Source organism: Chiroxiphia lanceolata, chromosome 5, assembly GCF_009829145.1.
Source record: "Chiroxiphia lanceolata isolate bChiLan1 chromosome 5, bChiLan1.pri, whole genome shotgun sequence".
Taxonomy (NCBI): Eukaryota; Metazoa; Chordata; class Aves; order Passeriformes; family Pipridae; genus Chiroxiphia; species Chiroxiphia lanceolata.
In genome coordinates this window covers 71674211-71701929 of record NC_045641.1, presented here as the reverse complement: position 1 = coordinate 71701929, position 27719 = coordinate 71674211, and the positions used below count along the sequence as shown (strand labels likewise).

The 27719-nt window shown below is 42.5% G+C and overlaps 2 protein-coding genes and 2 long non-coding RNA genes across 7 annotated transcripts; 2 read left to right on the top strand and 2 right to left on the bottom strand.

Moving 5' to 3' along the window:
* The first annotated feature begins 156 nt into the window (after window positions 1-156).
* Window positions 157-5328, top strand: LOC116787374 (killer cell lectin-like receptor subfamily F member 1). The gene is made up of 6 exons (XM_032688945.1): window positions 157-231; window positions 1410-1508; window positions 2076-2216; window positions 3179-3330; window positions 4016-4128; window positions 4775-5328. The coding sequence occupies exons 1-6, from the start codon at window positions 159-161 to the stop codon at window positions 4908-4910; spliced, it is 714 nt and encodes a 237-aa protein (XP_032544836.1). The 5' UTR covers window positions 157-158; the 3' UTR covers window positions 4911-5328.
* LOC116787376 lies at window positions 1831-27719 on the bottom strand. Its single transcript, XR_004357278.1, has 3 exons — window positions 27707-27719; window positions 15409-15412; window positions 1831-1923 (listed from the first exon to the last, which is right to left on the bottom strand). It is a non-coding gene; the product is annotated as an uncharacterized LOC116787376 (long non-coding RNA).
* Window positions 6866-13385, bottom strand: LOC116787373 (C-type lectin domain family 2 member L-like). Of its 3 annotated transcripts, none has more exons than XM_032688943.1 (5): window positions 13018-13385; window positions 12256-12339; window positions 11201-11385; window positions 10412-10512; window positions 6866-8770 (listed from the first exon to the last, which is right to left on the bottom strand). In XM_032688943.1, the coding sequence occupies exons 1-5, from the start codon at window positions 13079-13081 to the stop codon at window positions 8653-8655; spliced, it is 552 nt and encodes a 183-aa protein (XP_032544834.1). In that variant the 5' UTR covers window positions 13082-13385; the 3' UTR covers window positions 6866-8652. The 3 variants fall into 3 exon arrangements, 2 of the variants coding, with proteins under 2 accessions (XP_032544834.1, XP_032544835.1); XM_032688944.1 differs by having other exon boundaries at window positions 11201-11337; window positions 13018-13294; XR_004357275.1 differs by lacking the exons at window positions 11201-11385; window positions 13018-13385.
* Window positions 13088-16289, top strand: LOC116787375. Of its 2 annotated transcripts, XR_004357276.1 has the most exons (3): window positions 13088-13273; window positions 13479-14108; window positions 15921-16289. It is a non-coding gene; the product is annotated as an uncharacterized LOC116787375 (long non-coding RNA). The 2 variants fall into 2 exon arrangements; XR_004357277.1 differs by lacking the exon at window positions 15921-16289 and having other exon boundaries at window positions 13479-14133.

The following is a 27719-nucleotide window of genomic DNA, read 5'->3' as shown; positions in this document are numbered from 1 at the left end:
GTTGTTTCCTAGAAAAAAGAAAAAGCTGAACAAGCAGCTGTGGAAACACACTCCCCTATTCATATAGACTCAGTCTTCTACATAATTCTTTGGTGTTTCTCCACTTAATGATCTGCACAACCACAAATGTCAGCATTTCTCTGCTCCTCACAGGAAACATGATCATGTACGCCGAGCTGCGCGCGAAGCTGAAACCCAAAGGCAACAGCAGACCAGAGACTTCCTCTTCCGGTAGTGTATTTTAGCTATTTTGTTTGGTTACTAATTATAGGTTTAGTCTTTCCTATTGCCCAGTGGTAAAACCTGGTATCAAGAGTCTTCACGTTCACTGTCATTAAAAAACTGAATTATCATTTCATCCAGTGGGTTTTTTCTGCTGGGTTCTCAGGTAACACACTTTCCTTGTAAAAACAACATTGAAAGGCATTTCAAAATTAATTCTTAAAAATGCCTTTGTGCCCTACATTGAAAATTTATCAAAGGAAAGTAAAATTCCATGTTTTTTTAGGAATCCTCTTGTAAATGTCTCTGTGGGAAGAGTCACAGGGACACACTTGGCTTTGGAAGCAGGGTAATTCCCAGCTCTCTGTATGCTGGTAGTGCACTGATGATTTCCACCCTTCCTGTACTGAAGGATTTGCCTGCCAGGCAAGGTCAGGCCCTTGGAAAGAGGAACATTACAACTTATATCCGAGGCAGCCAGAAAATGGGCAGTTGCTCATCTCACACAGGCGAGGTCAGGAAAACAGAGGTTATGACAATGCAACTCTTGTGTCTGGTGGAACTGACACCTTGACCCCAAATTTCCTTGGATTCTGCCTCTTCCTGAGGATTTCACTCTCACGAGATGATGAATGCCGAACAGCTGGAGAGATGCTTAGAGGTACTTCCCTGTGCCATGGTGTCAGAATGGGGTTTTGCCTTTTCTGTGCACTCAGGGAAGTTGGCTTTGAGCCACAGGACAGGCACATTAACACTTGAGATCAGAGAGGAGGAACATGCCACAGACCGTCTCTGATACCTCAGACCATCCCTGACACCACAGACCACCCCTGGCACCACAGACCATCCCTGACACTTTCCCTTAACTGCTCTGCAGGGTCTTGCAGGGTGTGGGTGTGGGGAGGAGGCAATGCTTGAGAAAAGTAACTCAAAGGAGAAAGAGAGAATTCTTAATGGAATGATTGAAAACCACTTGTTCGGTCTGACAAAATATTTAGATTTCGCTTTCATGTATGCAAAATGGACACAATTTTTTAATAAGTAAAATATTCCTGTATCCCTCAAACACCAGGTTGATTTTAGGCAGATGATTTCTCTGCTGTTTCCACAGAAGAAACTTGCCTACGCAAGTGTTCATTTTAATAATGCCAAGACCTTAATCTGCCCTTCCTCCTGCCTCCCTTGAGGGTGTCAACACAGGTGCTCAGCCTGGTTCTATGTGGCGCTGGTCCTGGGAGTCCTTGTGCTCGTTCTACTCGGAATCATAGCCATACAAGCCAAGCAATGTGAGTAGATCCTGCCGGCTGCTTCATCTCTTCCTCGCAGGCATGGTTAAACCTCACAAGCTGGAAGAAAAATTCCCTCAGTATTGCATTAAGGATGTTCAGTTGTACACAAATATGGGAAATGAGAGTCTGTTTACAAGGGCCTGCACTGACAGGACATGCAAAATGGCTTCAAACTGAAAGAGAGTAGCTTTAGATTGGATATTAGGGAGAAATTCTTCCCTGGGAGGGTGGGGAGGCCCTGACACAGATTGCCCAGAGAAGCTGAGGCTGCCCCATCCCTGGAAGTGTCCAAGGCCAGGTTGGATGGGGCTTGGAGCAACCTGGGCTAGTAGAAGGTGTCCCTTCCCATGGCAGGGGTTTGGAACTGGATGATCTTTCAGGTCTCATCCAACCCAGGCCATCATGTGAACATCTTTTTCTCACTCACTGAGTCTGCTCACAACTGACTGTCTGTACCAGCCAATGTACATACACAAACACATCCTCACACTCAGTACAGCACTGGATACATAGACCATATTTCCTTATCCTGGTTGTTAACCATAATCTCTCTTTCTCTTCAAGTTTTGAAGGGCAGAGCAGGAAAATCAGAGGGTTTGTCCCAGTATAGTCTGAATAGCAGTGGCAATCACATTTCTTCAGAGAAGACCTTCCCCGCAGTGCTCCTGAAATGGCTCATGGAGGAACTGTGTGAAGATGGACAGGGTGAGCCTACAGGACATGCTGTGTGCACATTTCTGTTGTCTCTGTTCCCATTTCTCTGATACTCTACAGTTTATGGGAACTCATTGGTACTACCCAGGGAGCTTCATGTTCCTGCAGAGACAGAATCTAAACTAACATTTTAATGACAATAGTTTTGCTCCTCTTTTGGTATAAAGTTTCTGGTACTTTCTTTACAAGTCTTTCTGCCAAGAGCTGCTGTCAGAAATACCATATATTGTAGATCCTCCCCTTGGCCTGGAGAACACTTTCCAGACACCAATTGTTCACAAACAGAGGGAGGAATTCAGCTTTTCGATCCATTTGCAAGGATCAGGCAGGGGAAGACCTTCCTGATCTTTTTTTTCTTGGCAAATACCAATGTTTTTTTCTGAGGGCTGATCCTTTGCTCTTCTTTTGAAACATTAGAGGAAGCCAAGACAGAAGACATGGGGAATGTTCCTTCTAGATGTTCTGCATGAAATGGGAAGTTGACCTGGGAAGAGCAACATTCCACTTATTTAACACAGTTCCTTCTCCAGCCTCATGGACAGCAGTTTGGACGTCATCTTATGTGCCTGGTCACATCATGTGTCAAATCCACATCCCCTAAATCCTGTCACATCCCACAGGGTCTCCTCACAAGGGCTGAATGTGGGAGGACAAAAAGTGTCTTTGCAGCCTTCTGGGTCCTCCCAGTGCTCTCCACTGGGCAGGTGCACTGGGAGGGGGAGAGAGCCCAGGTATGTGCCAGTGGAAGTGCAGATGTGCATGGTGCCACAGCAAGGGAGCGGGAAGCTGAGGGGACAAGTGGTCACTGTAGCCTTCAAACCTCTCTCCACACACAGGAAATACACATTTGAGAGTGTGGACTGGCCACTTTTTTGGCACATGAGCATAAAATGCCACAAGGCAACTGGAATGAGTCACAGTGAGAGCTAATGGTCCCCTCTCTCCACCCACAGGAACTACATGTGAGCTCTGTCCTCCCGGGTGGCAGCTGCACAGGGGCAGATGTTACTACTTCTCTGAGGAGGCTAGAAGCTGGGATGACAGCCAGAAAAAGTGTCTGGCCAGGAAATCCCAGCTTCTTGTCATTGAAGATGAAATTGAGATGGTGAGTCTTGCAGCAGCCCTGAAAACACAACAGGCATCTGCCTTAGCCAAACATTTCTCCAAGGGAAAAGGTATCAGATGTCAGGTACACATGCAAGAAACCCATCAAGGGCAAAACATCTGTCTCCTCATCAACAGGAACCTGTTTTGGGAGTGTCAACAGAGTATAGAGTTGAAGAGGAGAAGCACAAGAGATGCCAAGCATGGAAGCCAGAGTAGTTTTGACTGGGAGAAGGAAATGCTGAGGACTTTTCACACATTTCTATTGCTTGGCTCTGGGACAATTCAGCCACTAAATAGAAATTCAACAGCCAAACCTCCTTCTCCTTTTCCTTTAGGAAAAGAATAGCAAGGTACTACCAAATGGTTCTGAGAAACTCATGATTTCCTGAGGAACAGGTCTTTTACCTTAAAGACCAAGATTTGCAATCTGGTCTCATTAGAGTGAAGGGCATCACTACATTTTTGTCTGCTGTTTGGCAGCTGTCAGGAAGCTCATCAGCCTGAATTAAAACTGTGGCTGATCACTAGTGTATGGGCTCTTGTAATGGGTTGCTTTCCAATGGCTGGATGCCTGCTCTTGCTCTCCATGTGAGGGACTAAAAGCTGTGCCTGAGACAGGACAGTGACCTGGACACAGCAGGAAAGCTCTTCTGTAAGCTAACATGCTTCTACTCTTTCCACAGGAATTTATAGACAATAAAGAGAAAGATCCCAAATATATCTGGATTGTGTTGAAGACTCAAGACAAGGAGAAACAATGGAGTTCAGTTGGAGATCATGGAGTAAAAGTAAACAGGTGATGATTTGTGTGTGGGGGGGTGTCTTTGGCAATAGCAAAGGTATGGTATCTCTGCTTGGAAATACAACTCTGGATCTGAGCTAATTTCCCAAAGCACAGATCTAATCCTGCAGCCTCAGGCACGTATTCAGAGTCTATTCCACAGCCAGCCCTAGGTTAGCCGGTTCCTGCCAGGCACTTTTGGAAACATATGTTTTCCGCTTCCAAGACTGACCCCAGCCACAGTTCATGTATATATTAATGCTGAGAGACATTATTACACACTTCTTCTACTGAAATCACTGTCAACAAACTCTCTCATTTTACAGACCACGTGCTGCCTGCCTCCTGAATGTGATGCCTGTCCCATAGCGTGGGTGCTGGGATCTGTGCAGCCAAAGGGTCCTTCAGCATTGTGGCTGCATGTGGAGCTTTACTTCTCCTTCTTACCCTCATGCTCCCAAGTATCCATCCCTCAGCAGCCAGCAGACCATGCTGGGGCTGCCTATCCCACCTGTTCCTGGCTGCTGTGCTTCAAGTTGGTTACCAGAAAGGCATCACCTGACCCCCTCCCTCAGGACTCCACCAGTATTTTTAACCAGAATTTTTAATTTAGTACTGAATCTAAAACTGACAACTCATTGCATTCCTTTTGCTCCCTCAGCAGGAGAGCTCTAAAGAGAATTGAGACCAACAAGAACTGTGCTGTTTACAGAAGGAAAAATGTGATCCAAGCAGACAACTGTCAGACATTGAAAAAGTGGATCTGTAAGAAGAACGCAACTTTGCTGGAGTTCTGAGCTAAATTTCCAGACAACAGGCAGTCTTCTGTCAGAAGACCCATTTTACTGACAAACCAACTTGCAATGTAAATAATTTTAATGAGACTTGTGTGGAATATTGCTGTTTTGTGCTCCCTAAGAAGTCAGAAGTTGCCAGGTGTCAGCGGTGACAGGTCACAGGACTGCAAGTTGGCACCTGTAGATTTGGGGGTGCTGAGCCTTCATATGGACAGACTTTGGAAGGAGCTGCCTCTAGGAAAGGGCAGAGAAGAAGGATGAAGATGAGCACTGTGCAGATGAGCTGTGTGATGTGCAGGAAAAGTGGCATCTGCAGGGGCTGAAGAGTGTGCTGGAGCCCACTGCTGTCATACATGTCCCTCAGGCAGCTGCTGAGCTCAGGACTTGTTATTTGGGTTTCAGCATTTTAGTGTTTTCTGAAGTTTGGGTGGTTTTTTTTCCTTAGAGCCTAATTGTGACTCACAGAAGCCAATCAAGGGCTGGAAAAAATACATTTATTGGACAGTATCTTATTAAGAGCTGCTACCCAGCTTCTGTGTGTAGATACCAGACCAAACATGAAGTGACTTGTAAAACTTGTGGTTAATAAGCTGATTGCTCCCATCTTCTGATGCTGAACCTTGGAACCTGAAAGCAAACTCTTACCTAGGGAAGGGGCTTAGACTTTAAGACTACTTAGTAAAGCAAAGAAATAAAGAGGACACACCTCTCCACCTGTATTTCGTCCCTTTACATTGCAAATTCTTTTAACGTGGAACCACAGTTTCTGCCTTGAAGGTACGATGAGGTGGTGAAATTAATGCCTGTGAATGCACTCAGTAAATACATTACTTAGGTATTGAATGGATAAACACTATTTCTAGGTCTAGAATACAAAAATGCTATGAGCAGTCTGACTTAGTGCCTTTATTACATCCATATATTTGAAAAAAAGAACAAATTTAATGAATTGAACATGTTACTCTAACAAAAATCACACAGACTGGAATTAAAGTCCTTATAAGCAATGAGAGAAACAAATCCTTTTGAAAGAATAGAGGACGCTGGGGCTACAGATTAAAAAGCAAACTGTACCTTCAGTGACTTCCCTTCAAACAAAAAAAACCCTGACACATATTTACCCTCCAAAATGCAGCATCAGCAGCTCATTTGAAAAACTGCTGTTACGTAAAAGGAAACAAGAACAACAAAAATCCCCCAAATTCAGTGCAGCACATGTGTGGGGAAGAGGATTGGTTTGTTCCCTCTTAGATTAGTAGTCGTGTTTAGGTTTAAAAAACATTCATGAAACATCTACTATTTGAGCATTCTTGCTATTGGTCATGTAATTACACACGATTTTGCAGGGTCTTACTGAAGCTCTTACCTACTTTTTAAGCAGTCACTGATTTAAAAAGAAAAAAAATGGCTATTGAAGTACTTCATCAGACCCTACTATGAGTAAAGTGAGTTTATAGCTTGACCCTTTGTTTCTTAACATCACAGAAGAGAATGGTAACTGCACCTCTTAAGAGTCAGATTACAGAAGAGCTTTCATTATAACCTAGTGTGATCACAGTTTCTCCAAACCGCCTTTCAGAACCAAAATTTCCTATTTTTGGACTCTCTCCATAGATGACACTCATGGGAAAACAAACCAACTTGTTTAAAAAGAAAAAAGTAAATGTAAAGAATAATAAATGTAAATGTAATTATAAAAAAACCTGTTTGGCTTCAGACTGAAAGAGGGGAAATTCAGGTTAGATATAGGGAAGAAATTCTTCCCTGTGAGGGGAAGAGGAGGCTCCAGCACAGGTTGCCCAGAGAAGCTGTGACTGCCCCATCCCTGGAAGTGTCCAAAGCCAGGTTGGATGGGGCTTGGAGCAACCTGGGCTAGTGGAAGGTGTCCCTGCCCATGGTAGGGGGTTGGAATGAGATGATCTTTAAGGTCCCTTCCAACCCAGGCCACTCTATGATTCTGTAAGAGCAACTTTATTTTCTTTAGTTGAAGAAAACATTCAGGTAAATCAGCTCAGTAAGAAAGGCTGAGACACAAAATCATAAATGAATACTCCTTATCCATCACAATTTCTATCCAAATCTGTGAAATGTACCTCTACTATGTCCCCAATGCAAATATTCTCATAAAAATTTCCAATAATGAACTGCGGAAAATTCCATGTTATCCCCCCAGATTTACCATCCTGTGTGTGTTTCATTGTGCCTATTTCCACACAAGTACATTTAGGTTAAATGCTTCTGTTAAAAGTCTGACACATTATGAAGAGTTGGGAAATGAAATGCATTATTTTTTGGGTCAAATGTCTTGTTTCGTGTCAACCCCGACATTACAATTAAAGATTTTTTCACATTCAAAACCTGAATATTTTACTTTGCTTCCGTCTGGTGGGTTTTTTCCTCCCCAGATGGTGCCAGAATGAAAAATACTTTTAATGGCACAATATTAAGACACAAACGATTGTAATTCGGAGGCTCTGTAAGGATATTTATTGAGTATCTTTTTGGGACTATTGCACATACCATATCCCTCAGAACCAGGTTAATTTAAAAACATCGCAGAATAATACCCTCCCAACACAACATATATGTTAATACACAGATTATTAGGCTTTTCACACTGTAGAGTCCTGTTACCGTGCCTATAAAGAATATAAGCCATGAAAAAAAGTGTAGTTCAGCAAAATTAGTGATTATATATTAATAAACATCTTAAAGTTACAAGTTGGTGACAATATCCATACTGTGTGGTCCTGTTACAGTGAAGTCCTATTGTCACAGAAAATGAGGAAGATGAACTTCCCATTCTTCCTTCTCTGGAAACACTCATTATCCAACCAGAAATGTACCACTTGCTAGGAAGCTTCACACTCTGACAGTCACAGGACATGAGGAAACCACAGAGAAACCTCCTTTGCTTGCTATTAATTCTCTTTTTCTCTTCTCCTGATTTTGCCTATTTGCACTGAGAACTATTTCTAACTTTACACAGTAATGCCTGCAGCTTCACGATTACTTTTCCAGTTCAAACTCTTTTACCCCCCATCAGAACAGATCCTCAGGTAAATAAATATTCTTATCTGTTCTGGGGTTTTTTGGGCTAAAATAAGTCTTGTGGGAAGGATAACTTCAGGTCCAGTGCAGCTACATAAATTAGCTTGACAGCATTATCACTGGGATTTAACAAGGCTAATGTAAAATAACATTAACAAAACACTGAATACAATGCAGAGTCACACAAGATGCATCCCATCAAACCAGAAGAGGGAAACCTGCTATGATCCTGTCTAAAACAACAGTGCTTATTCCTGCATTCCCCTATCTCTGAGAGGCACTGGCAGACCTTCAGAAAGTCCCACTTCACCACCCATCCCTGCACACAGAGGGAAAAGTAGAACAAAAACTGCCAGCTGCACACCAAAAAGGAAAAGAAAGAGCAGCTGCTCCTCCAAAAGAAGGGTTAATGGAAGAAATACTGATGACACAACAAAAAGAATCTACAGGCTGGGCAGTACTTAGAAAAATGGGGCAAGAAATGACTTATCAAGGTGCTGGAGCAAACCTTTTAAGTGGTATCTTTAAAAATCAGAGGCTTCCTCCATGGCTGGAGAATTCTGGCTACTAGAAAAGTCATTCACCTTCAGGCAGAAGCTGAGACGTTCCCAGGTCGCAGAGTATTGACACAGCCTGTGCAGACACCACATCAGAGATAGGTGAAAATGTCAGGGGGTGGCTTCATCCACCTTCATCGCGCTGAGTTCATGGTCAAGCTACAGACCCACTTTCTGGTTAAATAACATCCAGAGGCTGAGACTCCTTTTGACTCAAGATAGGCACAGTTTCCAGAGCCTTTTACCTCAATTCTGGAAGGAAGAAAGACATGATTAATTTGATACCCATGATCGAATATTGTGATAGAGCAAAGGCAACTATGGGTTCTCTTGAACAAAGCCCAATTTGCCACAGGCAAGGTATCACAGGAGGATGACAGATTGTGCTTTGAAGAGAACACCATGGGGGGTTTTCTTTTTTTAATGGGACTTTATGCCCAGAATACAAAATCTAGGCTTTGTAGTAGTCCTGAATCTTGTCTAGTGGTCACTTAATATGAAACACACCCTTAGACTGGAGACTGAAACTTGGGTTTCCCTGTCTCAAGGACAGGGTTTCCCTGTGCTATCAAGACTGGCACAAGCTTTGACTTCCACATCCTCCTATACAGCTAAAATGTTCCAGCAGAAGGTGCGAAACAAATGTATCTCTCATTTTTCTTTTCCTCAGAACAGAACAGGGCACTATGGTTCAGGGGCTGGCGGAAATCAGGAAGCGAACCTCAGTTCCCACATTATAGATGCCCCTGTATAAGAGGTGAGAGACTCCTTCATCAACTCTGTTTGAAAACAAAGTGCTATAATGTTCTGTGGATAGGGCCAACCCAACTAGAATGGTCTCTGGAAAAGCCAAGGGACAAATCCCCATGACTGTAATAACATCTGAGCATCGACATCGAGGTGTTCGTCCTCCTAAAGACAGGAGGGTCAGTGTGAGGCAAGCACTGAGGCAGAAGTCTAAGAATGGGAAGAAATTCATCACTGATAATGAAAGCATCAGTGGATGTTTGTATTGCAGGCAGGGAATAAAACAGTGGGAAGGACTGCAGTTTTCAGCTCGAGATGCCCATGTGCTCCTCACATCTCACATCAAATGCCTTTATCAGATCACGCCCTTAAGTCTTGGGGATTACCTGAATATAGTCACACACCGCTAGTAATGTCACAAACTTGAAAGTATTTAAATTTTCCACTTTTTAAGTCAATTTCAGACTTGTGAAATCTCAGTGCTTATTACTATCACTGATAATTCTACCAACTCCTGCAGGCAGCTGCAGGATGACACAGCAGTGCCTGAGAAGAAGGGACAGCTGTCAGTGGGAGGAACAAACTGCCCCACACCTGACACTGGTGGGACAAGGACACAGGGCCATGACCACAGAGCAGCTCCTGCAACATAAACTTACAGCTTCCCCTTTCCCTCCAGCAGCCTTTTTTTAGGAACATTCTATAAGAAGTATGAAAACATCTCCTAGAGGTCTCCCAAATCTCTTTGCTACAAACCTCATGCAGGTTACGTGGAGGTTTGTACTTTTGCAAAATATATGGTATAAGGAAGAATTTGCATTATTGTAACCTTCTATTCCTCAACTGGTTGCTTTGGTATCTTAGTGGTCTCTTGGTTTAACTTTCACTTTGCCATCCCGTCTGTTGCCATGAGCTCCTATCTTATGTTCCTTCTGAACATTACAAATTTATCTTCTAACTTTCACCCCTCACACTTTTATCAATGCTATATGAAATCTTTTTTGCATTCCATTCTCTCTCAATAATCATCCCTCCAACATAATGACAGATATTTCCTTCAAGTCACTGTCTATATCTGTATTAGTTATCTTTTCTTACTCCCCTATTATCTAGTACCACCAGCAAAACCTCTTGACGTCAACTTACAGTTCACTGTCTAATGCTTTTCCATTCACCCAAAAGAACTCTTCATTTCTTTTATAGAGTCCAATCCATGGGTCTTGCTTTGTTATCTTCATCATAAAACTCTGTAGGAATAAACTCATATGAGAAAAGAAGTTCATGCTCTGAAAATACAGTCTTTGTTGTTTGGCTTTCTAGCCCTGGATCAATCTTGCCTTTGTCTCAGAAGAAACAATATTAAAATCTAAATGTACAGAGTACTGGTACCTGTGATAGGGTTGACTGACCTAGAGAGAGGCTGTTTCAAAATATCAAGGACTGCCACCAAGGTTTGTAATAGATATGGAAGAATATATTCTCCTAGTTTTGTGTGCAGGGTGGAATCTTTCCTAATATTGTAGTGTAATATAGAAAGAGATGCTCCAAGCAGTGGTTAGGATATCTCCTAACTCCAAAGGTCACAACTGACATATCTACTAACTTGCGCCTCATTAACCTATCTTGATATGATAAAACTGTTAATTAAAGATAAATGAGTTGCAACAGTGTTTATGCTGATAGTTGCCTTCAACTTGAGTATTTATAGCTGTGAGCAGCACCAAATTTAACTCAGATAAGCCCTCAGGCACTTTTAAAAACATCAACTGATAAAACTGACTTTCTGTTTTCGGGGAGAGAAGGCAGGAAGTTTTCTGCAGGAAGTTTTCTGGCCTTGCATCAGCTTCCTAACTGTTCAGCTTAGGAGGCTGGAAGGACAGCTCACTTCGGGACGGGGAACAGGGTGAAATCAGGACACCCCGTTTGTTCCCTTACCAGTTCCTGATGATTCTTGATCACCAGGAGGGAAGCATTGTGCAAAGAGCAGTGGCTCTGACTGGAGTTCCAGTCGGCTTCATTCTCCGACAGGTAGTAGCATTTCCTCTGGAAATACAGCCAACCTGATGGGCAGACTTCCAGGGAAGGACAGACAGGAAAATCTTTGGCTGAAGAAAGGTTTACTGGGAAAAGACAAAAAACAATCTACCTATTTCTTCCAACAGGAAAAGGTCTCTGGAGCATTTTATTTTGCTTTGTGACTGCATCATTCCAAATAATCTCAGTCTAATCATAGCATTATTACCTCTGCTGAGCAGAAATAATTATTGTAAACTAATTGAATACTCTGGATCCTGCACCCTTATGGCTCCTGACATACCTTTAAAGGTTGGTAGAAGTAGCTGAGAGGGTGATAATAAAGTATCCTCCAAGGACTCTTCTACAACATTAATGTTTCTGACAACCACAGTTTTTGAAAGTGTTGCTTCCTCACATCTGAATTAATAGCTTTGCTTATTAGCACTCCCTAATGCCACTGCAACAAGTAGAATAATTTCTCCAGCACTTCACCATTATTTTTTAATCAACACAGAATCACAGAATGGCCTGGGTTGGAAGGGAGCTTAAAGATCATCTCGTTCCAACTCCCTGCCCCCTTCCACTATCCCAGGTGGATACCCCATCCAACCTGGCCTTGGACACTTCCAGGGATGGGGCAGCCACAGCTTCTCTAGGCAACCTGTGCCAGGGCCTCCCCACCCTCCCAGGGAAGAATTTCTCCCTAATATCCAACCTAAACCTGCTCTCTGTCAGTTTGAAGCCATTCCCCCTCGTTCTGTCACTCCAGGCCCTTGGAAATAATCTCTATCTTCCTTGTGGGCTCCCTTCAGGTCCTGGAAGGCCACAATTAGGTCACCCCAAAGACTTCTCCATGTTGAAAATATGTCATGGAACATCTATTTAATTTAGAAATAAGGTTTGGATAGACTTTTGACAACCTAAAACTCTGGAAATTTCTATTGCTAATTATCTTTTCTTTTAAAATTACTTACCAAACTGAATACATGATATTAAAATGACAGCAGCACTAAGGACTCCAGCCACCGCTCGCCAGAGCCAGATATTGGAGAACAGATCTGAAAAAATAAATGTCATGTTTCAAAAAACAAAATAAAACAAAAAACTCACAACCAATTTACGGAGGAGTAGAGCCCAGGACCCACAAAGCTGTTCCAAAAGCAAAAGCAGTTCCCTGTGGACAGGAGGCTGGGAGCAGAGCTGAAGGATAGGAAGTCTGTGACATTTAGAACAAGAATTTTAATTACATCATCCAGAACTTGACCTGATAGGGAGGTGGTTCCTGACACTCCAAAGTGATCAAAAAAGAAAGAAATGAGCATGGAACAAATGCGGGTGGACAGTATGTTTGCTGTTGACCTCATGCTTAAATGTGGCATAGATAAGTGAAACAAGACAAGCCTTCAGCTCCGCAGCCCAAAACGTCTCCCGAGAAACATCCCGCCTTATCCCCCAGCTTTTCATGGTCTCTTTTTCTTCTCCGCTCCCTTCCAGGGGTTTGGAAGTGGGAAGGACACACCAACCTGCCACTGCCCTGCTTTATATCGAACCCTGCAGGCGGTAGCGGGGGACGAGGTGTCCCCCGACCGGGGAAAGCGGGAGCATCCCCGCCCCGGGACCGGCGGCTGCACCGCGGCTCATCCCCGACGGCGCGGCCGCTCCCCGGCGGCGTCCCGGCTCCCGCCCGGCTCTAGCCATGGGATCCAAGCCCGGCCCCTCTCCCTGTGCCCCATCACCTTCGCGCGATCCCGTCCCCCGCTCCGCGGAGCCGCCGCGCCCGCCGCCCCCTCGGCATTCCATGGGTGCGGACCCGCTGCCCCGCGGGCGCGGAGATCACGGGGCCGGAACTACCCGAGCGTTCGGGGTGGGAGCAGCTGGCTGGGATCCGCTTCCCTCCGTCCTGGTCCTTGCTCCGAGGATGGGGGCAGCCGTGGGATCCACTTCCCTCGATCCCGGGATGCGCCGTCCTCCCCGAGTGCATGCATGGTCACGGTACTTTGTGCCGGAATAGTAACTCCGGACCTCCCCTGAAACAGGAAATGGGGAGTGTTTTTTAAGAGGAACTTGGCTGCCAGCAGGTCTCGCCGCGGTTCTCTCTGACGTCAGCGAATTCCAGGAGCTGACGCAAAGGCAGAAAGCGGCTCTTGCTGGTTTTGTTTATTTAATGTTCATTTATTTATTTTCTTCTTTTATACAGAAGAGGAGGAGGAATATGTGGAGGAGGAGAGTAAAATGAAGTATTTAAACGTTGATCCCCAAAACTTGAGGTCTTTGGAAAACATGGCCAGTGATCTGCTTCACCCAGGGGAGTGCAAAGCCCGATGGTACTGACTTTCCAGCTATGGGGATGAAGAAGTTACTGTGAATTTTAATTACATCATCCAGTGCTTAACCTAATAGCAAGGTAGTTCCTGACACTCCAAAGTGATCAAAAGAAGACAGAAGTTGCATTGTTTGTAAGTGCAGACTTTTCATCTGGTGTGTTTTGCACGTTTAACTGCTTTACTTAAAGCAGATCTTGGCTGTGTAGCACGTTCAAACAGCCAGAGGGACACAGCTCTCTTCGAGTCATCGTGCAGGCTCTCTACGAGGCTGATAAGGAGTTCAGCCAACGGTTTATCCAAAATGAACATCCTTCTGGATCTGGGGAGAAAACCTCGAATAGAAAAGTGTGAGAGTGGGGAGTTACACTTTATGCTCTCACAGCAGTCTCCAATTACTTTGAATATCAAGGATTCTGTGCAGTGGTCAGAAAATTATCTCCAAGTGTTTATATTTACAGATAACAGAGTTTGAGCAGTGGTCAGTTGCTGAAAATTGTCTTCAGGTGTGTATATTTGCATAATAAACAATAAAGAGCCATATCAACTTCATGCTTCCATGAATATAGTTTGAATTGCAGCTGATTTTAGCCTTTGCCTGCAGCAGGTGCTCATTTAAGCAGTGGACTGGGATTGTCCATCATGCCTGGGATGGCACTTGAGAAGAAATAGAAAGGCAAAAGGGTGAAGAATAATCCAAAAGTTATGTGCAGCAAGGCTTCAAACATGGTGGCTTTGGGGAGGTCAGGGAACTGAAGATTCCTGGGAGAGGGAGGAGGTGATGGGTCCAGAGAGCACAAGCTGCAGACAGTTCAGAGTGTTTGCCAAGACATGAATCCAGAGGGGCAGAGACTGAGAGTGGGGTGTGGAATTAGGGCAGCAGAGAGGTTCAATATGCAGTGGAAGATGAATGTATGAACAGCTGGTATTCTAAGAACAGGTTATTCGGCATTTATTCACTTGGAAGGAGTAGCTTTCTCTCTTACCGTTCAGTCCTGCCTGTCGCCGAGGTCAAAAATAACATTGTGGCTTATAACTGCAGAGCATTCACGAGTGATTACTCTTTTCATTCTCACCCACTGGTACAGAAGATAATTTTGGCAGCTGCAGGCAGTTCTCCAGGCTGGCAAAAACCTCTGAGAACCTGTCACATACTCAGTTGTGAATCATTTTGTTCTCTGAAACTACTGTAGTTATTAACCCCAGATGCTTATGACTGAAGACACTCAATCTTTACTTTCCCTGATCAGTTTGGCTGAGAGGCCCACAGACATTTTCTAAAATGAAGATTGATAAACAAGATAGGAATTTCTTAAAGGAAAAAGACAAAAGACAAAAATAGCCCCCCAACTGAATCACAGGAAAATTACTCTAAAATATTGCCATGTTGTATGGAGAAAGATGCAAATATTCTCAGTAGAAAGTGTAGCATTTTGTAGAAGGGGTCTCATGGGACTGACTCAAAAAGTTAAAGTTGGATTCTGTGATGCTGCCTCCTGCTTGCTACTACCACAAATAATCTTACTTTTATCACTTACTGGTCATAGAATCATGAAATGGTTTGGATTGGAATAGACTTTAAAGAACTAGTTCCAGCCTCCCTGCCATGGGCAGGGACATCTTCCAATAGGCCAGGTTGCTCAGGTCTTGAACACTTGCAGGGATGGGGCATCCATAACTTCTTTGGGCAACCTCTGTTCACTTGCATAATGATATTGTGGCTACAGGAACTGAAAGAAATTACCTGAGTTATAAAGGCCTGTTTCTTAGGCTGCAGTTACAGTCCAAGATGTATTTAGTCATCACTTAACTTTGAACTAAAAAGCTAAAAATTCTTCTCCAAAGAGAAAAAAACCACTTTTGAGCCTTGGCAATGTAACTGCCTGGAGGATGATGCCATAGCAGGGCATTTTCCACAGAATGAGCAATAAAATATCTCTGAAGGTCCTTGAGACAATGTGGATACAAAAGGAGTTAGGATGATCCAGAAAATCCTCATACATGGAACACAGCTTCCTGGCTCCATCTTATCTGACTGTATTTCAGTGCATCAGACTGGTGCCTCCTCATCCTAGAGGTAAATTAGGGGGAAAAAATCTCTTACATTGAGGAAGGATTGTTCTCCCCCTCTCTCAAAGAGCTCCTGTGCTGTCAGAGGGGAGATTCATGTTGTGACTGTCCCTGAGATGGCCAGTTACACAGCCAGATAGCAAGAAAAGTGACTTAAATGCATCCAAAACATGCAGTGTTGTGCAAGAGTTTTGTGACTCCCAAATTAAAAACTAATAATGTAATTTTACTTTTTCCTTCCATCCCAGGAACTCCAGAGAAATGAGAGTGGTCTAATCAGAGACATCAGCATTCCAGAGGGGGGGGCTGCCTGTCACAGTAGTTCTGGACACCTCCCCATGCCAGGTCTGAGGGCCACTGCAAACCTTCATTTGGCCGCAGTGAGAACTTCTGAGTTGTCAACCACAAAAGAAACTGCTTCACTTCCTCTTCTTTCTCTCGCACAGCTGGGGTTTGCTTGGCTTATCTTGGCCTTTGATTATGGGAAATGAGGCACAGAATTCCAGAACACACCACTGGCCCACTGCAGGAGCGTCTGTAGTTACCACTGGCCAGCAGGGTGTTTCAGATCTACAGGCCCTGAATACTTACAGAATAGAAAATTGTATCTTTGAAAGAAAGAGGTCACTGGGCATTGGTATTTATTTTATTAAAAAAAATTTACTTTCTAGTATAATTTGTTCTATATCAGAAAAATGATGTCCTGCAGTAAAGACAGGAATATAGTGATCATAGAATCATAGAATGGTTTGGGTTGCATGGTTGGGTTCCAGTTCCAACCCCCCTGCCATGGGCAGGGACACCTTCCACTAGAGCACATTGCTCCGAGCCCCATCCAACCTGGTCTGGAACACTTCCAGGGATGGGGCAGCCACAGCTTCTCTGGACAGGCTAATTTACCCTGCTCTCGGTTGACTTTGTCAGTTCATCTTCATTTCCCTCCTCAGTCAACAGAAGAACTATTAGTGAGTTCTCTGAGGCTTTCGTCAGACCTTGAGGGATTTGTACCCCAAACAAGACTTCTGATATTTTTGGGTGGTGTGGGAACTCTTGTTTTGACCAGACCCCCCAAAGCTCCCTGCTCTCTGTGTACCTCTGTACCATAAGAATCCTGCCAGTAAATAAGGAGGAAAGTACTGAAATACTTGCTTTTTTCTTATTGCTTTTTACTTGCTAGTCCTGAAGTTTATTTTTCATTAACCCTGTGTTCATCTGAACAAAATTACGTTTCTTTCTTATTATTTATAAAGGTTTTGCTATTCACTGGCACAGGTTGCCCAGAGAAGCTGTGGCTGCCCCATCCCTGGAAGTGTTCAAGGCCAGGCTGGACGGGGCTCTGAGCAACCTGGGCTAGTGAAAGGTGTCCCTGCCCATGGCAGGGGTTGGAACTGGATGATCTTTAAGGTCCCTCCCAATCCAAACCATTCTGTGATTCTATGATTCCTCTTACTTTTTGAGGTGACATGTTTCCAGGATGATATTGAGAGGTTCCTGCAATTCTCAAAGTGAAATTGTTAGAGTGGAAAGACAAATGCATTTTCTTATCTATTAATTTGGAAACATTTCTGTTGAATAACATGAAACTAGTCAGATTAATAAAAATAATGAAGAAAATATCCATGTGTTATCAATGAAATGAAATGAAATGAAATAAAATGGTGAAGGATGAATGTAGCTGAAATAACACTGAGCAGCTTATGAGACATCACATGTGCTTAGTAGTTTTGAATATTAAAAAATTTGGTCTCCTTTAGAAAGTATTTAACAGAGGTATTAACAAACTGTATTTACTGCAGAACTTAGGTTAGTGTTTGAGAAGAACTAAACATTTTATGAAAGTCAGCCAACTAAGTCTTTTACACTAAAAAGCCTCTGCCACAGAAGTCTTGCAAAACATTGTTTTGGAATGTTTGGAATAGGAGGCACAAGAGAAAAGAATTCAACTGCTTTATCAGCTGCATTTTTATTTTTGGTAAGGCCTGCATTCAATAGGATTGCTATTTACTTGTTCATAGCACCTGTGTGTTGTTATTATTGAGTAGAAGACATAGCTGTCATCCTCCAGAAATTACATTCTTAGCACTGAAAATTACTTGAGGGAGGATAGGAATAAGAAGGGAGGGTTGGAATATGTAGTTATGGAATATGGAATACCACAGTGTTGTAACAACATGAAAATAATACTACTAAGCTGAATAAAAAGAGAAAAACGTAAAAAATGAGCATGACAGGGAGGTTAAACCTCAGATGGAAATCTCAGATGATATAAAGATATTTAATTACCTTTATCTCCAGAACCTGATGGTCTGGTCATAATAAAGATTAGTAGATGTACTTTCTGTAAATGTTATCTTCCAGTATTGTCCCTATATTTCTTTATAGATAATATGTGTTTCACCATAGAGCAACCAGCACGTTCAGCACCTTGAAAAGACACTCACCATGTGAAGCCTTTGCAACCACAAACCAAAAAGAGGTTCCAAAAAGTTTAACTGTAGATTTTGCCTGCTCAGTTTGGTGTCCCCACGTCCCCTGCACAGGTAGCAGGTGTCAGATGTTTCTCCCCATGATGTCTGCAGGCTCTGCCTCTGCTCCAGGAAGCTTTCAGGGGCCAGCACTGAAATGAAACTTTGCAGCCTCCTCATCAGCCAGAGTTGCTTGTCCTGATAGGTCCTTTCTCAACTAAAGAAGAGAAGAGAGAAGAGCACATACATGCACAGAGGTCACCTGTGACTTTTGAAATGGTGACTCATCCTGCCATGAGCTCCACAGAGCTTCTCAAGCCTCTTTCCTGTCCAGCATCCTGTGCATGTGTCTTATGGCTGCAGCTGGTGAAGCACAGCACCTTCCACCACAGGCATGAGTAGCATCTGGGCTGCTCAGAAAGGTTTATTTCCCTAATCTGGGTCAGTTTAACAGCTTTTCTGCCCAGCATTTCCTGTTGCAGTGCTGAAGGTGCTGTAGCCGAGACTGCCATCCCTGGAGGACCAAAAAGGATGTTGTGTGAGAAGTGCAGTGAGAGACTGATGCCAATTTTATGCCCCAAAAGGCGCAGAAGAACTGCTCAGAGACAGAATTTTCAGTCAATAAGCAGGAGGTATTTATTTTACGGCCGGGGAGTGGCCGGGGAGCAGCCAGGTCGCCCTGGACACACTGCTCCCCTCGAGAAACTTACAATTGAGCTTTTTTATACACTTTTTGCCAAGCAATTACATCACATATTATGAATATTCATTATCTTGCAACATCTACTTTTAATATTCATAACAGGCGGAGTTGAGGTGGAGTTTGAGGCGTGGTCTCTAATTTGGGGAGAACTTTGGTGGGAGTTCCTGTTGTCCTTCATCATGAACTCGTGTCCTCTTCATCATCATCTTCATAAACTTTTGAACCTTCCCTAATTTGGGTAGTTTCCTTGTGCATTTGGCAGGGGTTTTCAGTATCTGGCAAGAGTACCTGATTACTTGGCTTGTCTCTTTCCTTATCTCCTTTTGTTTTTCCTCCATATATCCTTTTTCGTGTGTGCTAGCATTTTTAGTTCTTTCTGTTCATGCTTGTGTTCTCTTATGTCAGAGTGTCCTGTATTCTAGTGAATTTATTGCCTCCGCTGTTTCTTAACACTAAGTTCTCTATGCCTTGCTTAAAGCCTTTGTGTTTAACTCTCTCTAATCCTTACATTGCTCGACTAAATTCGCTTTCCAGGTTTTACCTGACTTCATTTCCCCCCTTTTCTTAAACTTACGAATTCTTTCGTCAAGTTCTAATCCTAGAGGGCGCTGATATGCTTGTACCATCGCGCAGATTATTTGGGTTCTTCTGACTATACACTTTAACTTATACTACAGACATATATTCATGAGGGTTAACAGGAGCATGGTCATGGTTATACGATTGATCTAGCTTGAATATAATTTCACACTGTGCTCTACCCTCTTCAATACTATCCCACTGACATGAGACTGGTCCCTTCCGTTGAATCCAAACAATGGGCTCTTCATCTTCTACTTGGCTATAAGTAATTAAATTCTGTCTAGAGGCTTTTTGCTAAGATTCAATTGTCAATATTAGTTTATCTGTTTTTCTCATTAGAGCCTCGACCTCTCAGCACTCTACTTGAATTTGGTCTCCCTTTTGCGCTATGAAATGGGTCTTGCTATCCCATTCATCTAAAGTGTACGGTTGTTTGTTATGTAAAACATAAATCTCAAAGTCTGGGTTCTCCTCAGAGCGTGGTAGTGTGCGTGCACTAGACCACGGTCCTTTTGGAGTAGGGTTTTGGGATAAAACAGTACTTATCAAAAGTCCAATGGTCAAAGTTGAAAGGGTTTGGAAGGGAGTCGGATTCATGATGTTGGGTCTTCTTGCTTATCTTCCAGAGCTCTCTTGACTCGAGAATAGTGAATCCATGTAGGTCGTTCCTTGATCTTAACTGTGGTGAAGGTGGTCAGCAGCACTTGGAAAGATCTCTCTCACTTCTCTTGTAGGGGTTTTCCTAAAAGATTCTTAACATACACTCAATCACTGGGGTTAAATGGATGCAGTTTACAGTTAGGTTGTTTGGGCTGGTGTTTTATTACTACCATGGCGTTTTTATCAAAATGTTTCCCTACAGCAATTACATATATATATTGACTTCTTGGTGCTCCAAACCGCGGTATAATTTCATTTAGTAAGACTTTGGTTACCTCTCTTTCTTTGTTTGTCCTGCAGGGGAATGCTTCAGGCCACCCAGAAAACGTATCAGTAAGAACCAATAGGTACCGATACCCCCCTTTTCTTGGGAGTTCAGAGAAATCAATTTGCCATACTTCACCTGGAAATTTACCTCAGTTTATTGCCCCTTGGTGTATCTTGGTCCCTGTGTTTGGGTTATTCTTCAGGCATCGTTCGCACTGGGATGTAACCCGTTTTATGGTAGTGAATAATTTTGGTCTTGCTATTCTAGTTTGCAAATACTGATAAAGTGGATCTAAACTCCAATGTGCTTTCTCATGTTCTGTTTTTACAAATTGCCACATTAATTTCCCTGGTATTATTAGTTGTCCTGTTTCCAATTGCCCTCATCCATTGTCTAACAATTTGCTTTTGTTCTTTTGAATCCACCTATGATCTGATTCTTGATAATCTGGTTGAAAGTTAGGATCTAGCTCCCCTGGTACTAAAGCTGTTATAGTCAGTTCTTCGGTCCTTGCAGCAGCTAATTTAGCTTCTGCATCAGCTTTCCTATTTCCTATTTCTGGAACAGTGTTACCTTTCAGGTGTCCCTTGCAATGCATTATGGCCACTTGTGTTGGGAGTTGGACTACTTCTAACAATTGTAGAATTTCCTCTGCATGTTTGACGGTTTTCCCCTGGGCAGTTAGTAGTCCTCTTTCTTTTCAAATTGCTCCATGAGCATGCATGAAGGAGAAGGCATATTTTGAATCTGTCCAAATATTAATTCGTATGCCTACTGCCAATTCCAGAGCTCGGATAAGGGCTATTAGTTCTGCCTTTTGGGCTGAGGTCCCTGCAGGTAAAGGATTTGATTCGATTACCTCTTCTGTTGTGGTCACCGCATAGCCTGTCATCCTTACTCTTTGCTTCACAAAGCTACTGCCGTCAGAGAACCAGTTGTCTGCATCTTCAAATGGCTCTTCTTTGAGATCCGGGCGGCTGGAGTAGACTGCTTCGATAGTTTCCAGGCAGTCATGCTCAATTGGTTCTGCTGACATCTTTCCTTCTAGAAATGTGGCTGGATTCACAATGTTAGTGACTTGAATGGTTATATCATCTGACTCATCTAGTATTGCTTGGTACTTTAGGAATCTAGAAGGTGACAACCAATGGCCACCTTTCTGCTTGAGTACTGCGGATACAGTATGGGACACTAACACAGTCATTTTCTGGCCCAATGTGAGCTTTCTGGCTTCTTCTATGTTTATGATTACTGTGGCCACTGCTTTCAGACAGCTGGGACATCCTTTGCTTACTTCATCCAACTGTTTGGAGAAATAAGCCACGGCTCTTTTGTGTGGTCCCAACTGTTGTGCCAAGACTCTTAAAGCCATTCCTTGCCATTCATGAGAGAACAGCTAAGATGGTTTTGTCACATCAGGCAGGCCCAAGGCTGAGGCTTTTATGAGTTCTTGTTTCAATCTCTTAAAAGCTCCCTCTGCTTCGGGAGTCTAGACTAGGACACTCTTAGATTCTTTCAGCAAATCATACAGTGGTTTAGCTAGTATCCCGTATTGATAAATCCATAAACAGCACCAACCTGTCATCCCTGGAAAGGCTCGTAGAACTCTCACCGTTTCGGGTTTAGGCATTTGGCAGATGGCTTCTTTTTTTTGCTGTTCCTAGGGATCGTTGTCCTCTGGAAATTTCATATCCAAGGTACACCACTTTTTCTTGCACCAGCTGCGCTTTCTGTTGAGAGACTCGATATCTGCTTAAACTCAGGAAATTCAACAGAGAAATAGTCCATTTAACACATTCTTCTTCTGTCCCAGTTGCTATTAGCAGATTATCCACATATTGTAGAAGAGTACCATCTCTTTGTGGCCTTTGACCTTGAGGTAAAACCGTCCAGGTTAATTGAGTAACTCTCATTCTAAGAATTTCTCTATTATCAGTTTGATTCCCTTTCTTATCTTTTAGCTTCAGTGGGTATTGTTTTCTGATTACTGGTTTTATACAACTGATAGTCAGGTTCAAAGCTATTATCAGTTGTCCCTCGCTTACTTAGAATTCAAGTTTATTTTTGTTGAATTATTCGACAAATAAATCTTTACTTAGTAGAAACTTTGGAGAATTGGGTAGATAAAATCTATAATCTTCTATTTGTTTCTCAGTTTTATGCTTAAGAGGTTTTAGAAAATAGGCTTTTTCTGGTTGGCCTGTCGCTCCCACAACTTGTACAAATATGTCACTTTTGACATTAGTTCCTGATTCAAAACTAAAATATAACTCTTGTGTTGATTAAAAACTCTAATTCTTTTTTCACTCTCTCCTAGCTCCATTTTAACTAGTGGGTCTGGTAGGTAACGACTCACCGGTCTTCCTCAGTCACTGCTCTGATAAGGTACAGTAGCACTCTTAAACTTCCTATTTAATTTAGAACGGTCTCGTTTTCAGTGACCTATTTGCAAGCAATAGGAACACTGCTTTGACTTTATTCTGGTTTGTTGGGAAAGGAAACCTCCTCTTCCCCTTGCAGGGTAACTACGACCTCTGCTTCTAGTATTTATCTCTGGGAACCTTGAGTTTTGGGCTGCCACTGCTACCACTACAACTTTAGCAACTTTCTCATCTTTTTTCTTTTTCTCTCTCTATTGTTGTAGCTTTCTAAGCTTCATTCATTACTGTCTCTAAATTTTCATCTGCAGGATGCTGGAGTTTTTGTAGCTTCTTTCTAATATCTGGGTTACTCTGTCCCATCAATAATGCTAGTAATTGTTGTTTGCCTGCTTTTGACGCGGAATCTAAGGGTGAATATTTTCTCATGGCAGCTCTAAGTCTGTCTAAGAATTCTGAAGGCGTCTCATCTCATCTTTGTCTAACATTATAAAGAGCTGCCCAGTTAATTATTTTTGCTTTCTCTCTCTCTTTGTCCTTGGTTTTCCGTTCAGCAGTCCTGGTACAATATGAATAGCCAATCCCTTCCTCCTGATCGTTCTCTAAACTTTCGGTATCTATTCTATCTTTATGCTTTCTGTCCTCTTTTCTTTCATCTCTTTCTGGTTTCTGAGGGTTACTTTCTATTCTATTTCTATTTCTTTCTGATTCTGGCAAATTTTTTTTTTTTTTTCATCCCTTTCTGACTTCTGTGGGGTGCTCTCTTTCTCCTTCCTTCTTGATTCCAGCAGGCTGCTTTCTTTACTTTGCTGGCCTCCCATTATTATTATAGGGGCTTAATTATGCACTTATCTGGGATTTCTCCATCTGTCCCACCGCGTCATACACAGAATATCTATAATGTACTAGTTACTGCTGACAAATGTTAATCTTTCAAGGACAGATTCTCCTTGGACCTTTCAATTATTTAAGCATCAGTAATATACCAGCTGATCCAGGAGTTGTGTTCCTGAACTGGTTTCCAGTTGCAAATATTTTAAATCACTAGGGGTTGTGCTCTAGTTCGTCTCTTCTCTAAATTGATTGTCTGATAAATTCTTTTACACTATCACAGCAAGCTCACACTTTTCCTAATTTATTTCACTGTCTTAAAATATCTTTTACTTTGTCTCAGCACTTCACACATACAACACCCAGCTGCTTTATCTGTTTCTAGCTCTGCAATCGCTTCACGGTGATGCTGCATCTCAGACACTCATGCATACACACATTTGCACACTTTTAAGTTCTTTAAAGTTTTCTATTGCATTACCACTTAAGATCAGAATCAAACAAACTACAATTTTAACACAGACCAGAACAGCTTGTAAAAAGCAGCATATAAAAATGAAACATTACAAAGAAATTCGCAGTACATTATCTCTAGCTACCGCATTCCAGGAATTTTTCAGTAGGACTAGAGGCTTCTCTGGGTCCTAGAGCCTCTTGTCTCAAGAAAATCAGAAGGAAACACTCTCAAATCTTGAGACAGCTTAGAAGGGAATGTTAAGGACCATTAGTCTCTCAAATCTTTAAGTTAGACACAACTTTAAGTACATTGCTGGACAATATTCCACACAAAACAGAAAGCGGACGAGAAAACACAAAGCAAAAGCACTTTAAGAAGCATATTGCCAGACAATGCACAAAAGCACAAAAGGTGCATCACTTCTCATATAGAACTTTAAACATTTAGCAAAATAGTTTACCAGAATAGTCTATGACACTCACAACATTTTACAAAATAGTCTATGATACACAAAAGGCAAACAAAACAATACAAATAACAATCAGAAGGCCACAAGTATATTCTATACAATAGAAACTAAGGGTTCGATTGAGCGCTATCTCTTGTGTTCCTTTCGGACCCAAAATATATTTTCCACAATTGTTACACAAAACTCTAACATACAGTGAACAATAACAGAAAGGACAAATCTTAATCCTAGGATTTAAGCGCGCTGGCAAAAGCTTATTCACTTTTACAGAACTGAGATTGCAATCATTTCCCATGTAGGGATGTAAGACGTCTTAAGAAATGTGCCATTTTACTGAAACATTTTACAAAACAACATATAATTCCCAGAAGACGAACAAATCACTACGAACAGTAATTAAAATGTCACTAATGATAGAACTCTTTCTGTACCCTTAAGTCTCAAGTAGCATGTTACAGTCTCTTTTACTTGCTAACATAAACCAGCGTAGTTCGTAAGAGAGACCCTCAATATATCATTCTTGACTGCCGCATTCCAGGAATTCTCCAACAGCACAAGGAGTTCCCCGGGTCCTAAAAGCCCCTAGAAGCACTCCCAAATCTTTGAACAGTCCCGGAAAAGTTAAAAAAACATCAATCCTTCAAATTTCTAAATCAAACACACTTTTAAATGCATCAGTAGACAATATTTTACACAAGACAGACAGTGAACAAGGGGAATCAGAGCGAGAATACATTCAAGCAAGACACCAGAAAATCAGAGTGAGAATACATTCAAGCAAGACACCAAAACATAACAGGTGAATACGGCATCACAAAGTAAAGACAATTTTACACTGCAGTGTCAGGACTCTAACCCGATTCTCCTAGCAGGACTCTAACCTGCCTCTTTCGGTACCTGGGACTCTAACCCAGTACCTGGGACTCTAATCCTTTACCTGGGACTGTAACCCAGTACCTGGGACTCTAACCCAGTTGGGATTAATGCCGAGGCGTCCCCCGGCTTCCCTTCGGGCGGTAAGTCTTACTCCCGCTAATAAAGCGCTTTGACTTAAGGTATTAAAGAACAAATACCTCTTAATTTGGAGCAGGAAGTTCTTGTCCTCCGGCGCACGTAGATCCAACGGGTCTGGGAGACTCTGCCGACAAAAATCCAGTCGGGGGCCCTGAGAGCGTCCTGGCCCCCTGGGTCTCGGCTCGGGAAGACCCTCACTCATCCTGGCTGGCTCGCCAATATGATGCCAATTTTATGCCCCAAAAGGCGCAGAAGAACTGCTCAGAGACAGAATTTTCAGTCAATAAGCAGGAGGTATTTATTTTACGGCCGGGGAGCGGCCGGGGAGCAGCCAGGTCGCCCTGGACACACTGCTCCCCTCGAGAAACTTACAATTGAGCTTTTTTATACACTTTTTGCCAAGCAATTACATCACATATTATGAATATTCATTATCTTGCAACATCTACTTTTAATATTCATACAGGCGGAGTTGAGGTGGAGTTTGAGGCGTGGTCTCTAATTTGGGGAGAACTTTGGTGGGAGTTCCTGTTGTCCTTCATCATGAACTCGTGTCCTCTTCATCATCATCTTCATAAACTTTTGAACCTTCCCTAATTGGGTAGTTTCCTTGTGCATTTGGCAGGGTTTTCAGTATCTGGCAAGAGTACCTGATTACTTGGCTTGTCTCTTCCTTATCTCCTTTTGTTTTTCCTCCATATATCCTTTTTCGTGTGTGCTAGCATTTTAGTTCTTTCTGTTCATGCTTGTGTTCTCTTATGTCAGAGTGTCCTGTATTCTAGTGAATTATTGCCTCCGCTATTTCTTAATACTAAGTTCTCTATGCCTTGCTTAAAGCCTTTGTGTTTAACTCTCTCTAATCCTTACATTGCTCGACTAAATTCGCTTTCCAGGTTTTACCTGGCTTCAAGACCTGCCTGGGGTGATGGGTCTGCAGAGAAATCAGACCACCTCATGGTATCTCAAAAGCATGTGTTTCTCCCCACACCCCTCCTCTTTTTTCCCCATCTTGTTTTTGATTTTTTTCCTTCTGTCTTTGTATGCTTCTGGTTTGGCTGCTATTCAACCACATTCTGCTGTACTTACTTTTTGTTAGTGTACTACTTCCCTGTCGCTGATAATGTCGGAACGGCCAAGGCGACACAGATATCAGAGTCAGACATAGTCCAGGTGTAAGGTGATCAGGAAGCTGTTTATTGCTCTCAAGTGTTTCTTTTATACTCTTTGTACACTATCATGCCACAACACAGTTGGTCAAAAGTCTCAAGCGTAAACACTGCACACACTCTTATTGGTGACACTGAAGACACTGTGCATGCTGTGACATGCTATTGGTGACACTATACACATTTTGATTGGTGACCTTTGGTCTGGGCTGCATTACGTTTGTTCCGTCCACCATTACAGTAAATATTTCCCAAAAGTTGTTTAAATTCCTCATCACTAATTGCCAGGCTGCTGACAGATTCTCTGTCAACCCCGACAATTCCCCCTCTTTTTTTATTTTATGCCTCAAAGATGGCTTTGACAGTCTGTTGCAGGGCTCTTTGCAACAGGCTGATCAAGCAGGGCACCGGCATTGGCAACCCCGATCCAAAGCTAAAAAGAAACACAGCAACAACATCTCACTAAGAAAGAATCCAGAGCTCATCCACTATTCAAAACAAGGATTCACTACAGTCCAAGAGATCCATGTAATACATTCCCCTAAAGGTCTCAACACTCCAATACAAAAGCATTGTTAAGTTCACACACACATATATTGTAACACATATACATCTTCACAGTCTCTCTCTCTCACACAATCTCTCTTCAGTCATTCATTGGTGGCCACCTCAGTCACTCTTCATTCACACATAGCTGGAATTTCTATTATACTTTTACATTTTAAATACACAGTTTACATTTTAAGTAGTTATTGGCTGTGTACTTCTCAGTTTGTCATCTTTGGCAGTCACATCTAACAACTGTACCTGGCTTGAAAAGGAATACATACAAGGAATATAAGGCCTAACAAATTTAAAATAGATCTATTCTGATTTAGCATCTGTTTATGCGCCTGCATAGTCTCTTTCCCCCCTTTTTATATTTTAAAATGTTCATTTGATGTGTAAAATTCAGGGTTATGTTATTCTATTAGCACATCATCTAATTCTATATTTTTGTTCATCCTTTAGTAACATGCTGTAAGAGCTGTAAATTAGTACAAATAGTATTTCA

Bases quoted from the DNA above. Each gene is read 5' to 3' on its own strand.
- LOC116787374 (XM_032688945.1), top strand. From the start codon at position 159: ATGATCATGTACGCCGAGCTGCGCGCGAAGCTGAAACCCAAAGGCAAC. The intron at 232-1,409 runs GTAGTGTATTTT...GCCTCCCTTGAG, and splicing joins ACCAGAGACTTCCTCTTCCG to GGTGTCAACACAGGTGCTCA. The intron at 2,217-3,178 runs GTGAGCCTACAG...CTCCACCCACAG, and splicing joins ACTGTGTGAAGATGGACAGG to GAACTACATGTGAGCTCTGT.
- LOC116787373 (XM_032688943.1), bottom strand. From the start codon at position 13,081: ATGGAATGCCGAGGGGGCGGCGGGCGCGGCGGCTCCGCGGAGCGGGGG. The intron at 11,386-12,255 runs GTAAGTAATTTT...GTCTTTTCCCAG, and splicing joins AATATCATGTATTCAGTTTG to TAAACCTTTCTTCAGCCAAA. The intron at 8,771-10,411 runs GTAAGTTGACGT...TCTTCCTTCCAG, and splicing joins AAAGCATTAGACAGTGAACT to AATTGAGGTAAAAGGCTCTG.